The sequence below is a fragment of the Coturnix japonica genome, chromosome 3 (assembly GCF_001577835.2).
Source record: "Coturnix japonica isolate 7356 chromosome 3, Coturnix japonica 2.1, whole genome shotgun sequence".
In the NCBI taxonomy this organism is placed as follows: Eukaryota; Metazoa; Chordata; class Aves; order Galliformes; family Phasianidae; genus Coturnix; species Coturnix japonica.
This window is the reverse complement of record NC_029518.1, coordinates 52635592-52650995: the sequence shown is the minus strand read 5'-3', so window position 1 is coordinate 52650995 and position 15404 is coordinate 52635592. Positions and strand designations below refer to the sequence as shown.

The following is a 15404-nucleotide window of genomic DNA, read 5'->3' as shown; positions in this document are numbered from 1 at the left end:
CAAGTTTAAAAAGAACTTATAACAACTCTAATTTTTTTCTGAATCATATCTGCATTTAATTGAAGATGACATATAAAACATGACTTGTCACTGCTACGCTTTAGAGTGAAAACTGAACATTACCTCCAGCTGCTAGGACCAAACTCAGGTCCTAGCAGACAGGCAAATGGGTGAAGGCGTCAGTAGCCACTACCTGGTAGGACACAAAGTTTAATGCAGCCACTCCTGCTTCAGTTTCATTGATCTATTGCTGAGACAGTCCCAGAAAGAGCAGCAGAACTTGAGTTAAAATGTTTGACTCTACTTACAGCCAAGCAATGCTGTGAGAAGCAGAATAAAACATTTCTAAATTTCACTGCTTAAATATTCCCAGATTCTCTTTTCAGAGTGGCATCTACTCACTTTTGATAGTCTCTGAAAGACTCCTGAAGCATATGCTAAAGATTAAGCTGATCGTGAAACTAGAGCTACTGCTTTCAGTAAATAGACATATGAGACCTCAGTACCAAACATATCCAAGGTCAAATTCTTCTCTGGCTTCGATCTCTGGCCTCTATGTGCATTTGCCTACATAACACCATGTAAACTGTTTAATGTATCCAAACGAAAGGAAAAGGGTTCCCAGTCCACCCAAGACTTCTGTCATGCTAATGTAGCCCACACGTGACCTACATACTTCTTATCAGCATGGGATGGATCTGATGATCTGACATTAACAAACAATAAAGCAGTAGCTCTTATTTCTGTCCTTGGGTACCAAGGTACACTTCAAAGCAGATGCCTTGCTAACAGTATACACATTTTTTTAAACGTCTGAGACTGCTGCTGTTGTGGGAAGTTTCTTATTGATTGTATTGTACTGTTTCTATTGTGCACTTATTAACTAGGAAGCAGCTGTAGGAGGAAGCAGCCTCAGCATTCTGTCAAGCTGCCAACTGCATGTAGTATTTCAGGAAAGAAATGCAAGTGTGATACAGAAAATATAAATATTGTCTATGAGAATGTGGTGACCATATTTTAAGTCAGACTGTAGCCTTTCCCTGGTTCACAGTGCTGTTTAAACACCACATAAAATTATGGGAATTATTCAGGCGTGGGATGGAGTGTTAGGTTTGGAGTTTCTTATTAAAATGTGAAAAAAAAAATCAGAAGTGTCAACCTTGCTATTTTCATATTTTGACAGGCAATCTAAAGTATACACCAGTAGTGCTATACTTTTTAATCCTAATTGATAGTTGGAATGGCTGATTTTAACTGACAAAACATCTATCTATAATGCAAATTCATTAACTGACCTTTAATAGGAAGTTCTAAAAGCTTGCAATCTTTCCACTAAAACTCTAGCAATCCGGTCATAAAATCCTTATTTACCACACAAAATAAAAAGTAGAAGCAAACTTAATTAAAAAAATACATTTCAGTCTTTTTTCATACCAAAAAACAAGTATTACAGTTCTGTTCATGTTACAGGAAGCACTTCAGACCTTTCATTCATTTATGGTTATTGTGCTTTTCGGTTGCCTTTATATAGAGGTTTTACTTACTTTCCTTGCTGCTAACTCAGTGTGTGGGACAACCAGAATCCCACAGTAAACTGACATTTGCTGATCCCCTGGTAAAGTTAAAGCAGATGAATAGCTAAATACTCATTATCCTTTTATTACTATTTCTTGAGATGTCTCAGTGGCATGGATATCTATTAATTTTCACAGGCATCCAAAGAGAATTACTTTTTTTCTTTGGCAATTGTTGAACATATTGCTAGCTTTGAGGGATTTCAAGGAGGGTTATGGATTGTTAAAAAGAAAATGCATATATTACTCCAAATTTTCTTCTTCCTTCTTGTATACACTTTCTGTACCAACATGAAACAGACAAACGCTTAAAGCCAGAATGGGTCCTTCCTAAAAACTGAAATGTGCATCTACTAATAAAAGAAACTTAGGAACTTACTAAACTGTTATGTTTGATCAGGCAGAAAAGAATGAACATGTAATGGTTTCGTGTTACTCCCTGTGTTTGCATACAATGCTCAGGCAAGAAACAAGGTGTACTGAACAGGCAAGAATGGAGGAAGAACAAGTTCACACAGCCCATTTGTGTTCAGTCTGGCAGAAGCACTTGAGAATGCTGCATTCAAATACCAAGTTAGGAGCAGTCAACCCCTTTGGCAAAGCACAAAAGGGATTAATTCACTCAAACAGTTTTAAGAAATCCCAATTAAGAAATCTGAATTTAAGATCTGGATTATTATTGTATTTTTTTAACAATGTCTAAGATGGTACGCATTTTTTTCAGTTAGAACTGGTACAACTTCTTTGTTAAAAGGGGTTTCCAATTTAAAATAATGCTTTTGGATTTCATAAATATTTAGTATCTGAAATATCAAGCACTGTTTACTTCTTGCCTTAAAAATGTTCACTGTTTGTATAACACTAATTAGCTCAGCATTCTGGAGGAAAGATCACAGTACAGCACTGAAACAGGTGCAGTGCTTTTAACACTTCTAAACTTGGATGGTTTTTCCTTCTTGTTCTGATCCCAGGAGTAAGGCCCACTTCAGCACACTGACGAGAGCAGAAGTGTATGAGAATGTAAGCAGGCTGCATTTGCCATCCACATCACAATCTGTGCTGTGGAGAGCTAGCATATGGGAGCTGCTTTTCAGAATTTCCTATTTCTGAAGGGTTCATCAGGGCCACTGGAAAAAAAGAACCAGATGTGATAAAAAGTCTGTAATAATTGCTTGGTAATTTTCCAGCTCTGAATCCTACAGTGCAGTTTATTGACAAAAGCACCAGGCATCTCTTCCTTCCCTTCTGCTGAACCAGCAGCCTGGCAGTCTTCCCAGTTTTTATACTGTTCTTATTCCAGTGAGGTTTGCTGAGAGTGAGAGAGGGAAGGATTAACAACACTTCTGGAAACACAGTTTTAGGGATATTAAGAGCCGTTCTATATTCATCTCTCCCTATTCAGCTTCCAAGCACATCCTGCATTGTTTGTTGCTGTTTCTCAAGTCTAATCCTAAAGCAATTTTATTATGTGTATATATAAAATATAATTTTTTTTTTAAAGAAATCTGAATACAGGTCAGTATTCTATAACTGAAGAAGTTCATTTCACGACTTAATTACAGATGAGTAACTAAGTAACTCGCAGTAGGAAACCTGATCTACTTTCCTGAGTATTTAAGGAAGCTGTAGGGTCCAGTTGACACCTATATGCTATTCAGTATCCCAGAAAGAAAAAAAAGAAAAACAACTCACAAACAGTCCAGAAAAGCAATGCAGTACCTTGAAGTTTAAGTGGCTGCCCGATAATACGTTGATCTTTACAGTGACAGGCATAATGGTACGGTACATACATTTCTTAGAAATGAGGAAAGCAGTGTAAGGTGGCAATATTTTATTAGTGGCACTCAAGAATATCAGAAAGCTTTGTCAAAGTCTTCAACCAAAATTCAGACTCTCAAACCAGAAACTATGGGTTCAACCAGGGTCTTCTGTTATGCTCTGTTTTACATGGCTGGGAGTGGGATGGGGAAGTTCTGAAGGTCTTCCACAGGTATTGCACTCTTTTTGCATAATCACACACTACTGAACACAACTCAACTAGAATACTAATTTCTTCCCATTTTACTTGTAAAAGTAAACAGCCTTTTCTTCTAGTTTTGTTTTTCATGAGTTGCAGACACGCAGCCAGTTCTCGCCTGTGCTGTATGTTTATAGCTCATTTGTTTTTGTTCTCTTATAAGCTCATCAGTGCATATGTATACTGCTTAATTTCCTGTACTGTACAGCAGAGATAAACCAGAATGGATAAATTAAGATCAGGAAAGACTTCAGAATAACCTTTGAGAAGAGACTTCTCCCAGGTGACTTGATTATAAGATGATCACAAACAAGTTTTCCCAGATGGCTCAAAGGATACAACCAACAGCCACACTTAAAAACTTTACAAGTGCACAACAGAGGCCAGAATAGGTTTTCCCATGAGAATTTCATTTTATTTTGCCAAAAATTTACTCGAAATACCAATTTGTGAAGTAGATTGCGAAACGGAACTCCTACAAACAAGAAAAAAATCTGTCTAGTGTTACCTTTTGTTTCATCCTGCATTTCATTTTTGCTTTCAGTTGTTCTTACAGCTGAGGGTTCACTTCTATCACAGACCTAAGAAAGGAACAATAAATACAATGTAGAAGCACACCTATGTATTTCAATCAAAATCCTTTCAACAAAGACAAATGAGATCTGAAATATAAGTAATTAAGAAAGTGGTAACTATCATCCCTCCTCTTCCTAAAAAGATACATAGCTTAATTTTCCAGTTTTGTAAGGAATAAGAAAATGTATTCTTTCTATATTTCTGTGGGGATGAACTACCCACTCAAGATTTCTCATATTCTATGAATTGCATTACAACTATCATAGAAACAATATTTCTGAACATACAGAAAATCTGCACCGGTACATACATATATGGGTACACATATATTCATTTACTATTTTTACCTCCCTGTAATTTTTATGATCTTTTTTGCAACTTAGATCAACAACAAATGTTTAGATATCATGAAAAATCCAGAGTGCTAATCAGCACTATTTAAGTCCTCATTTGCTGATAATATAAATTAATATAATTAATATAGTTTCTATCACTTCTGTGCCTCCGGTGGTTAAGTGGTAGGAATGCCGCTTTGCAACACCGGAGGCCCAGGTTCAAATCCCCCCTGTGGCACAAGTGGTAGAAGTGCCGCTCTGCTACACAGAGGCTCGAATCCCAGGGGTTGGACTTGATGATCTCTAAAGTCCCTTCCAACCCGCATGAGACTGTGATACTGTGATACCAAAATAAACTTTTATACACACTTATTTAAAATCAGACATATCGAGAGAGAAAAGAAGATTGTAAGGCTACTTAGAAAATTATTAATGTTCCATGGATCAGTAGCAGCACACTGGAAACTGCACAGATAAGCAGACTTCCAACCTGTAAGAAATGTCTAGCTTCTCTTTGGCAGGAATATAGCAGGAAACTTAGCAGAAACATCACAACACTGTCTATTGTTTTACCTTTCCTCTTGCTTGCCCCCAGATGAGGGGAGGGTTACAGGACTTTCAGATACTATTATTGAACTGGGATGACCTCATACAGCTGCAGATGGCTTCTGTCCTCTTTTGTTAAATAAAAGCTTTCTAATCATGAGAAACTATCAAAGTTACCTAGGAAGCTGTGAAAATTACCTCATGGCCAGCTTTCTGTGACTGATTTGATAGATAAACCCAAGCACTGACTTCAGAATTATCTTGCTTTGGAGAAAGGAATGCAGAATAGGTTTAAGGGCCTATATTTACATTATTTTATTTCAATCAAAGGGAAAGGTTTAAGAGAAACTTTATTATTATTATTATTATTATTATTTCTATATTTAATCAATATCTTGTTACATACATCTCACATGGTTACAATCATCTGTCTGCTTGCATTATTCCTTTTTCATATTATCAGAATCAAAACATGCAGCTTAAGAGAAGCAGAAGTCTACAGAACACTGTAACACATGATTTTCAGACGTTACAATGTGTAGTTTAAAAAGGAACATGAGTATTTCTTGTACTTGACCAAAATAGCAAACACACTTGAAAGGGAAATTACATAGCCTTAGGTTACATTATATTTTATCTAAATTGCCCTACTATTAAATCTTGTAACTTTTAAGGGTAGTCAATTCCAAACCAAATCCCAGAAATCTTTTATGGAGTTAGTATTTCTTCTGTAAGCACATACAAAGCAGAATGGGAAGTTCTGCCTCCAGGACATACATTTGAGCTTACAAACATCCCCCACCATGTTTCACCTTCACTGAAGATGAAAGAAGCTGCCCGGGGAGAAGCAGCAGCTAAGGCAGGGAGGAAATGAACTCCTCTCAAAATCCATCACACTAATGCTGTGTTGGCTGCATAGCAAAAGCAGGAGTGACAACCAAAGATGGGGCTGGGATTTGGTAAGCTAGTGGTGTACAGCCATCCAGCCAGCATCTCCTTCCAGCTGAAAGCCTGCTTCCTTTTTGAGGAAGAGAGAGCGTAAACTTCTCTGCAGAAGAGGAGTTCTAATTACAGTCCTGTTTTCCTCCTTCCCCTTTTGTGCATGACAGAGAGGAGCTCTCCTGCTCAACAGCCCACAAGGGAAAACAGGAACCTTTCAGAACCCAGCAGAAAAACTTGACACATACTTTTTAATGATATGCAGGAGACCTAGGAGTTAGTACAGTGGTCTAGATCCCAGCTGACGTCCCTTATTTCCCTTTTTTTAAAGGGAACAACCAAAGAGTCCTAGTAACGTGTAATGTTATCACTATATGGCACACCACACATTCGCAGGTTTTACCAAGTGTGCTTTTGGTTGCCCTTTGGGTGTTTGTTGTCATGATTTTTGTGCTTGAGTTAAATCCAATTAAAACCAAAATTAAATCCAATCAGTTTCTAATCACAGAGTGACTGCTTTATTCATCCCCTCAGAGTAACATGAGGCCTGCATACATACTGCATTATGCAAAATAAAATTGCTTTACAAAGTCAAGTCTGGACCAATGCTACTCCTATACATGCTAAAAATTTCTCTTAGAAATCAGTAAAAAATTAGACACAAATCTTCTAGAAATAGCTCTTTTATGTTTCTGCTGCTCTCTCCTCTCCTCCTATCTGTCCCTCTCTCTTCTCTGTCATCATCAAAGAAAATGTCAGCCAGGAACTTACCTTTCCCTTTGGGTCACTCTGTGGTCTGAAGATATCTCTGACATCAGGAATCTGGTGGTGTTTGTTCTTTTTCCTCAAGGTCTGTGTGACAGTCTCTACTCGTTTTTCTACTGCTGCCTTCTGGGTTCGAGTCAGAGTGGACAGGAACACCATGCTTTCTTGGGAATCACCTGTGCTCTCAGCAAACAGATTGGACAGACCTGCCTCCTTCAGCCATTCTTCTTCCAGTTCTCCCTCTGAGACAGGCAAAGAAAAAAGGGCATAAATACTGGCTTTCCAGCACTGTTAAACACACTTGTCTACAAGGACATGATATAGCTAATACAGTTCACAGGGAGGAAAAAAAAAAAAAAAGAAAGAAAGAAAGAAAAGGAAAAAAAAGAAAGAAAAAAAGAAAAAAAGAAAAACGTTGGGGATCCACAATAAAGAACAATTCTTTGCACTTATCATCATGACTTGGGGGAAAAAAAAGTTGTTTCTGAAGAACTTCAAAAGAGTTACCATATCATATTAAGGCTTTTAAAACAGTTAACTCAAAAGAGACCACTACGGGACAATCTATCATAATTGACAGCACTTTCATTACACATTACCCTATTTTATAAATGTTACTTAGATACAAATTTGTATGAGAAATCCGAAAGCCTCTGATCACTGCTACTTCACTGACTTTTAGTTCAGTCCTCGATCTTTTTAGCCTCCTTGCTGACACGGTTCTAATCAGTTTTCTTGATACATTAATCCCATAGCCCTCCATTAGCTCAAATTATTGAAGGACAAACCAGGCTATAGGAGTCACCTTAACGCTATTTTTTAATCAGTTCTTCTGTCATAGTCTCCAGACTGCTGACAGCTCATAAAATGATTATTGCTTTGGTCTTACAACTGGTAGAGCATCCAATATTGACAGATTGTTACACATGAAGGATGAGAAAGCTATTCAGTAGTGCCATCAATAGCAAAACTTCTGCTTCTGAAATCATATCCTCCAATGGTAATTTCTTTTAAACACAGACACTAGGTTCTATCTGTAACAATCTAGCTTATAGTGCTACATTGTTACAAAAACCTTTCTCAAACTTCCAAGCAATATTTCAGTGTTTCAGATGCCTAAAAATGCTCCTGAGTTGGCATGTCAACTTCACTATTGCCTGTAGTTTCCCTCAGTGCCCAGTGCACATCCAAGTGGGCATCTAAATTTTAAAAGTATTCAGAAAATAGACACAACGCTTTAAGCATGAACTTTGCACCAGCTGTGTAGCCAAACACAGAATCTGACACAATTCTTGCACATTTTGGTATTAGAACAAGAAAGGAGGTTTATGTCTATTCTGAAGAGAAGGTGTAAGAAAAGCCCTGTCCTCCCTTGCCTTGCATTTGTATGACTGCATCTCAAGCAAGCCTGTTGCCCAGGCAGCCTGCAGGAGAGTAGCAATGTCCCACATGTTCATGAGAGCTCATTCAAGTGAGGTGTTGCACATAACGTGAGTTGTGGGGCACAGCAACAGCTGGTTGAGCTCATCAGCTCTGCTGAGCTGACTCATTTTAGCTTCTGCCAGCATAGAGTCAGCAGCTGAAGCCTGTGAGGAAGAAAGCTATATATAAGTTAAAAAAGGAAATGGTGGGGTTTGGACTGCAGAGCCTGAAGGCGTATCAGCAGCAGCAAGCTGGTGTTTTAAAACAACAACAAAAAAGGAGGCTCATGTGTTGCAGAACAACAGTCTCTGCTAGTGAGGAGATGCAGATTTTAGTAAGAATCTGAGAGGGGAAGTTATTGCAATGTTTTTGGTTTGAGAGAGAGAAGAACAGAATTAAGGATCTTACTTCTCTTTTGTCTGATGGAACAAGAAAAATAAACTGCCCAGCTTATTCTACAATCATGCATTCAAGAGTGATGCTTCCATGAAACAAAAGTAATGCAATGAAACAGCCAATACAGTTGTAAGCCTATAAGTTACTTAGCTAAGTTAATCATTGGCTTGTCCTTGTGAAGTTTCTATCCGCAAGAAAGGACAGTAGTGAACAACTTACACAAATTAAACTGCAAACGAAGGTTTACAATTCTCACAGTCAGTAAGCACAGGGAACTATTTACAGTCTCTACAAGTACCGTTCAAAAGAAAAACGGCCTTTTACTTATTTCCAGCACAATTCTCTTTCAGTGCACTGTGCATCAGAGGCAAATGAATTTTCAATAATGTGTGTTCAACAGAGTAACTCTCCTTTTTTAAGAATGTTTTGTGAGTCCATCTCTTGAAATAACTCTTAAAGAAAATCCCCAAATAAGCAAAATGATGTTCATTCACAACAATGTTTTTCATTACCATCTGGCTCCTTTACTACAATTGCTTGTCGTTCCTCATGATTATTTCCTCTGGTTTCATGAATGTTTTCAACTTCCTTCCAAAAATCATCCAAAGACATTGCATCCAGCGAGTCCTGAGAACCTGAGCGATCAAATGATGCTCCATCTGGGATCCTCCTGGAATCATCATGGTTCATTGTATATTGGCCAGAACGGCGGCTATTAACATAAAATAGAGAGCAATTCTTCATTAGCATTTTAAAAGACAGGATACATTAACACCTGCAAAGGCACATCGTGATGAGCTGTGTCCAAGTATCAAAACAAACTATTGTCAACAAGTAAATTGAGACATTTAAAATTACTTTCAATATTTGGAACATATTTTAATCTAGCACCATCATATATGTGATAAACATATCTGCCAAGCGGGAATGACAAAGAAAAAATAACCATTCCACGTTCTAGTAATCCTAGTCACATCTGATCTCTCAATCAATCTAAAGTAATCAGTTCTGCTAACTTCATAGTGTCTAACATTATGGTATCTTTCTAGCATCACTGTTTATGAAGAATTTTTGAAGAACACCTTTCTTTTTGAGTAAAATCTTATAGCTTCAACATACCCCTGCTATTTTCCCTTGCTTTTCTGCTTCTGTTATTTTATTAATGTTTATTCTGGTATCTATGACCTTATTTATATCTGAGAGAGGACAAAGTAGAATTACCGTAGTTATGGATTGTGAACTGCTAAGTCTAAATGTTTAATCAAGGTCATTCTTTGTTTCTTTCTATCTTGCTTCCTCTCTGACTGAATATTTACCATTTTAATAGGTTGATGTTACTAGGGTTTAGTACACGCTGAAAAATGCATTTTGCTAAGGCCTTTGAAAGCCATCTTTCGTCTTAAGTACAGCTGCAATTGGGAGGACAAAGCGTCATAAAGAAGAAGCAGATTGTACTATTAGAAACTGTATCTAACTTTAAAATTGACCCTATTCTAAGAGGGGGAAAATTGGACAGATAATCTTCAGCAGTCCTTTCAAAATTAAGGAACTCCACTACTACACCGGCACATCAGAATTAATTCTAATATCAAAATATAGCACGTCCTTAACATTTCAGGGACAGCTTCAGCTGTCTTTCACAGAATCACAGAATGGCCTGGGTTGGAAGGGACCTCAAGGATCATAAATCTCCAGTCCCACCACCACATTCAGGGCCACCAACCTCCGCATTTAATACTAGACCAGGCTGCGCAGGGCCCTATCCAGCCTGGCCTTGAACACCTCCAGGGATGGGGAGGTGTCTTGTTTCATGCTTGAATTTATCTCCATGCTTAAAGAGTAGAGGTTAAGTTTGGGTTAAGTAATAAATATCGTTTATTCCAAGAGAAAAACAAAGGAAAGATCAAGATCTGTGGATTTATCACAAGGTAAACCCAGCAAAGTAAGTCCTTCCTACCTTTCCATTTGGCTGACTTTACAGGTTTATCTAGAACTAAAACAAATGCATCTAGTCCTTACATTTTATCTTGGGACAACTAACGCTTGTAAGCTACCCCTAGGTAAAAAAGTCATACCTTTCTCTCTGAAGATAAGTCCCTTGTGCGTCCAACTCACAGATCCTTTCACTCCACCATGCGCTTGATTCTCTGATAAGAAATACTAACTATATGGACTTTGCCTTTAAAGGTAAAGAGCCCTATGGAAGGACAATCAGTTTCTACCCGCCCTGCCTCTTTGCTCTAAGTACAAGTTAATAAATGACAATGAATTACCAAGCTCATATGCACCCCAACATTATTCTAGAACCTGCTGCTACATGGAAGCCCAGAAAAAAAAATACATAAGGGAGCATTTAGTCCATGCACTAATTGCAGTAATATTTTACTGTTAAAGCACAGTGTCCAATAAATACAATTTCTGCATGTAGAAACTTGGTCCTTTAACCTTTCTGCATAAACACATCCTTTTTCAGACCTGGTAAGTCTGTGAACCTAGCAGCAATTACTGCAAAAGGATGTTCCTGGAGATATGTTGGAAGCATCTTAAAAAGCCAAATCAGAGACAGAATAGCCATTTTCTGAAGGGTGTGAGCCTTGGGAAGCAGGCCAGGCTTCCAGCCACAGCTCAGGCTTCCCACCTCACACTGCTGAAGATGCCCAGACCAGGCCAAAAGCTCTCCACATACAGGCACTGCACACTTGAACTGCAAGTAAAAGGAGGTCAAACTTCAGCTTATCGACTCTTGAGCCAACCACCTGAAGCTGCTCAGCAGGTTTTCAATAGCCTTTCACCTTTGAACAACTTGCTCCAGCTAACCAACCTCTGCTGAAATTTAACCACCACAGCACACCATGCAAAAGGTAAAGCCAACTGATCTAATACAGTAAAATGGAGCACACTGGGGATAGTGTGGCAAAATTAGGCTGCTGCTGTAGTCCACAACTCCATGAAAACTTTATCCCAGTCTTCCAGAAAAGGAAGCTCCTTTGCTTACCCAGATCAAACCACATCTCAAACAGAAGTTTGTGTCATCAGATGCACAGCTGGCATCTGGCATAAAGACTCAAGGCCATCTTCAGGGCTCTGTGAGCATTTGCTGTATAAAAACACTCCCTTAATCATCAGAGACTGAACTCTTCAATGACAGGTCACAGCTTTGCTTTAGCTGACCAAACATAAGCATCTTTTCTTGTACAGCTCTTTGTGGCACAAACTCTACATCGCTTGTTGACAAATCAGTACAGCACTTCCCAGCTCTGTGCAAGCCATAAAGCCACTGGGCATTATGAAGGACGTCACTGAGAGAACCACACAACTAGAAAAACCTCCCAAAATAAACATTCACAACAAAACCTGGCAGGTTTATTGCAAATCTCTCATGTCTCATTTTGCATTCATGCTTAATGAAAGCCACCTATGGGGCCAATCAGCAGCAACTCAGGAGCTGACACTAGAGATCATCATGCCTGCACCAGCCTCCCTGCTCCTTTATATTTGCTGCATGGTCTTTCAACCCACTATCCCCAATTTCTGTTTAGGATGCAAACACCTTGCATTTTAAAATTCTAAGCCCTCTTCTTGTTCTGCATGTCTCCACACTCACAGTAAATATTTCTGTGGGCTAGGACACAAATAAGCTCACACAGAGAGAAAACTCCTAAAACTTCAGCTGACAGAGCAGGTCAGATCTTACATTCACTTTGCTTAGTTTCATTTTCTTGCTTTGCATGCCGCACAAGAGAAAAAATGCCAGTGAAGTGGTATTTGGAGAGCAATCTGCACAGCAGAGGTGCCAGGCATACTCATCTCTGTATGTCCAGTAACCCTTGTGTATAACAAGGCACAACCAAGAAGGAGCCATTGAAGACACTGAGCCCAACATGGATATCATAAGGTTGGTTTTAAAGAAAAAAAAATAAAATGAAAAAGTACAGAACTGGTGCTTGTTTTTACATATCTGTTGACAAGACTAAAAACATGAGACTTCCGATGCAACCTTCCACTAAATCCAATCCAGTGATGCTTAGCAAGCACCAGCAGTATATCATACAATACAAACACACAGCTGAGAACACATTATAATCAAGTTGTTTTGTTTTGTTTTTTAAAGAGAAAGGAGAATGGAAAAAGCCATCAATCTTAATATTAAGATACTAAAGAATCTGGAAGGGAGGCATATTTTAAAAAATAATGAATCCCACATTCTCAGCAAGAGTCATAAAATAACAAGCTGGAAAAACTATCAGTAGGAAACAAACACCAGTCATTGAAAACAAAAACAACAAACCCCAACTATTCCTGCAGTTGCAGAAAATATCACTTCTCCAGCACATTTCTATTTTTTACAGCATTCAGATTTTTTTTATTGAAAATTTGAAGAAAGCTGCTGCTTTTCACAAGTAGCTTCAAGGAAACATCTTCTTCCAGAAGGACTACAAACACAAGCACTTAAAATAACACATTCAGCATTCCAGATTGCTAAATCATAAGCGTATTCTCCAGCAACTTTGAAAATAAAGTGCTTATTTCCACTACAGCATTAGCTAACACTCAAAGCCCATTCAGTTCTATTTCCAATCACTAGTAAATAGTTCACTGTCCAGACAGCTTCACAGGAAGCAGTGCAATACTCTTCTTTCCAAATTATACAGTCAGTTCTGACCTCTGATATTCAGACACACAGTTTGAAGCCCAAAAGATTTTTGACTATTTATCTCAACATAAAACTGAGTCCCTGGGTATAAAACCCACTCTTCAATATAGTCAAACATCCCTTTACTGCTGACTCTTATCAGAGTTATCTTCTTGTCCCACTCAATGGGGATGTATTTATTTATTAGAAACACCAAGGATGTGAGACAAAGCACTTCACTTCTTCCAGAGGGCAGCCATTAGAAACAGTTCTTGTAATGAACACTACTCATTATACACTTCATGGAACTGAAAGGACAAAATTTGCATGGAAAGGAACCAAATTTGTATTATTTCAATAATATAAAATATTTCAAATAAGGAGATAAGCAAGAACCTAAGAGAAGACCTGCATGTAAATAACTTACGTCTTTCCTTTCATGACCAAACACTTCCTTTCTCAGCCTGTAAAAGGATGCAACCCTTCACGTTGATCACTGTTTTATACAGTAATCAAAATATGCTTTTTTCTTAAGGTTCAGTCAACATGGTTTTTATTTCATCAATAACCACTTTATATTTGTACAGTTGCTTTATTTCCTAATTTCTTTCCTATAAAATCTGTCTGTTCCATTGCCTTCTTAACTGCTCATAACCAGTATTTGTCACCAGTAACCACAGGAGCCAAAGATTAAGCAGTTAGTAAGGTGCATCTTTGCTGGCATTTCAAATAAATTAAGTTCACAGAAAGCTAATTTTACACTTACTTCTTCTCACTTATGAAATATAGATTACGTTGTATTTTAAAACAGTGAGTGATGAGAAAAAGATCACGGTTATTTCTGTAGTGCTGGACTCTAATTTTGGACCTGGGTACGATCACTCTTTCTACATCACTGTACAGGCCTAATCATTGTACAGAATCTTTATGTATTACATACATGGATGGATATATACCAGATGTGCAAATACACAAAGATGTACAAATACTAAATGCAAGGATTTTCAAGGTAAAAAAAACTAGGGAATATAAATGCACAGTTAAACCAAATAACACAGTTAACCCCCCCCCCCCACACACACACACTTTTGACAGATTTTGGCATTTAAAATTCAGGCCTCGAATGTTCCTGTATACGACCTGTCACAACTATAAAAAGTGTCACAACTGGAACATGGGAAGAAACTACCTGATCACTTACTCTCACTAACTTTCATTGTTGAGAACAACACACAAAAAAAGCATTACACTATCATGCAATACTTGCCAGATTACATCTAGATTATTACTAAAGCTGTACACTGAAATAGAGATTTGACATTCTTGGCTTTGAAAGCTTCTTTAAGTAAACCTGTCCATAAACCATCGCGACTGGTGTTCTTGTAGAGGCAACATCTTGAGTGCTGTAGCCCCTTCAGACATACTCTCCGACACTACAGTAAAATAGCACCTTCCTCCCAGACTTACAGAAAATGATTAAAACACATCTGACTACAACCATAAGTCATCAGCAACTTGTGAAATGGCCATGCAAACAGCCTCATTTCTTCCAGTGACTGCATAGATTTGGCCATTTACATGACAGCTCTTGGTATTAGAATTGTAGCCATACCTTGAATGATACTGATCTCACTGTCAGTGCGGATCACACGCATGGTTAGAGTTAATAACCTGATAAACCAGATGCACAAAGGCCGTGAGGAAAGCAAAAATAAAAGGGTGGGGATTTGGCCTGGAGAGGTGAAGCATGCTATTCAAATTCATGGTGCAAATCTGTGATACAAATAAGAATAGTAGTCAGATCTCTGGAGTCTTTTCCCATGGACCACTGATCTTTAAAGATCAATATCTGACCGATCTGCAAGGCGGATAGAAGGAAGCACATTTGTTGTGTGTTTATGACTCCAGCACTGTGGCTATAAATAGAGCTGCTCTCTCAAAACAGTGTTATCTTGTTGACAGAAGAATTACAAAGTCAAGAGTGATTCAAGCAGTAATTTTAAGTTTGTACAAAGGCTAAGCAGATGTAAACAACTAAAAAATGCCTATGGATATCATGCTCATTTTGAAAACTATTTACTGAGCAATCTTAAATATAAATACAGGACTTCCTTTTCAATCTAAACAAACAATGAGGAAGATAAGGAGAAAGAAACAATGTGGTCTCCCATCTCACTTTTCATCCCGAGAGCTGTACTACT

At 38.1% G+C, this 15404-nt stretch overlaps 1 protein-coding gene across 5 annotated transcripts in view; it reads right to left on the bottom strand.

Moving 5' to 3' along the window:
- The window catches only part of ARHGAP18 (Rho GTPase activating protein 18), a 79358-nt gene that overhangs the window by 26382 nt on the left and 37572 nt on the right, over positions 1-15404 (bottom strand). For 4 of the 5 annotated variants that reach the window (XM_015858567.2, XM_015858566.2, XM_015858565.2 and 1 more), the window contains exons 2-4: positions 9083-9282; positions 6759-6994; positions 4100-4172 (exon numbers count right to left, since the gene is read on the bottom strand). In XM_015858567.2, the coding sequence (XP_015714053.1) occupies positions 4100-4172; positions 6759-6994; positions 9083-9282 (509 nt within the window). Of the gene's footprint in view, positions 1-4099; positions 4173-6758; positions 6995-9082; positions 9283-10645; positions 10741-15404 lie in introns of those variants that run through there. The other variant, XM_032443636.1, reaches the window with a different exon arrangement.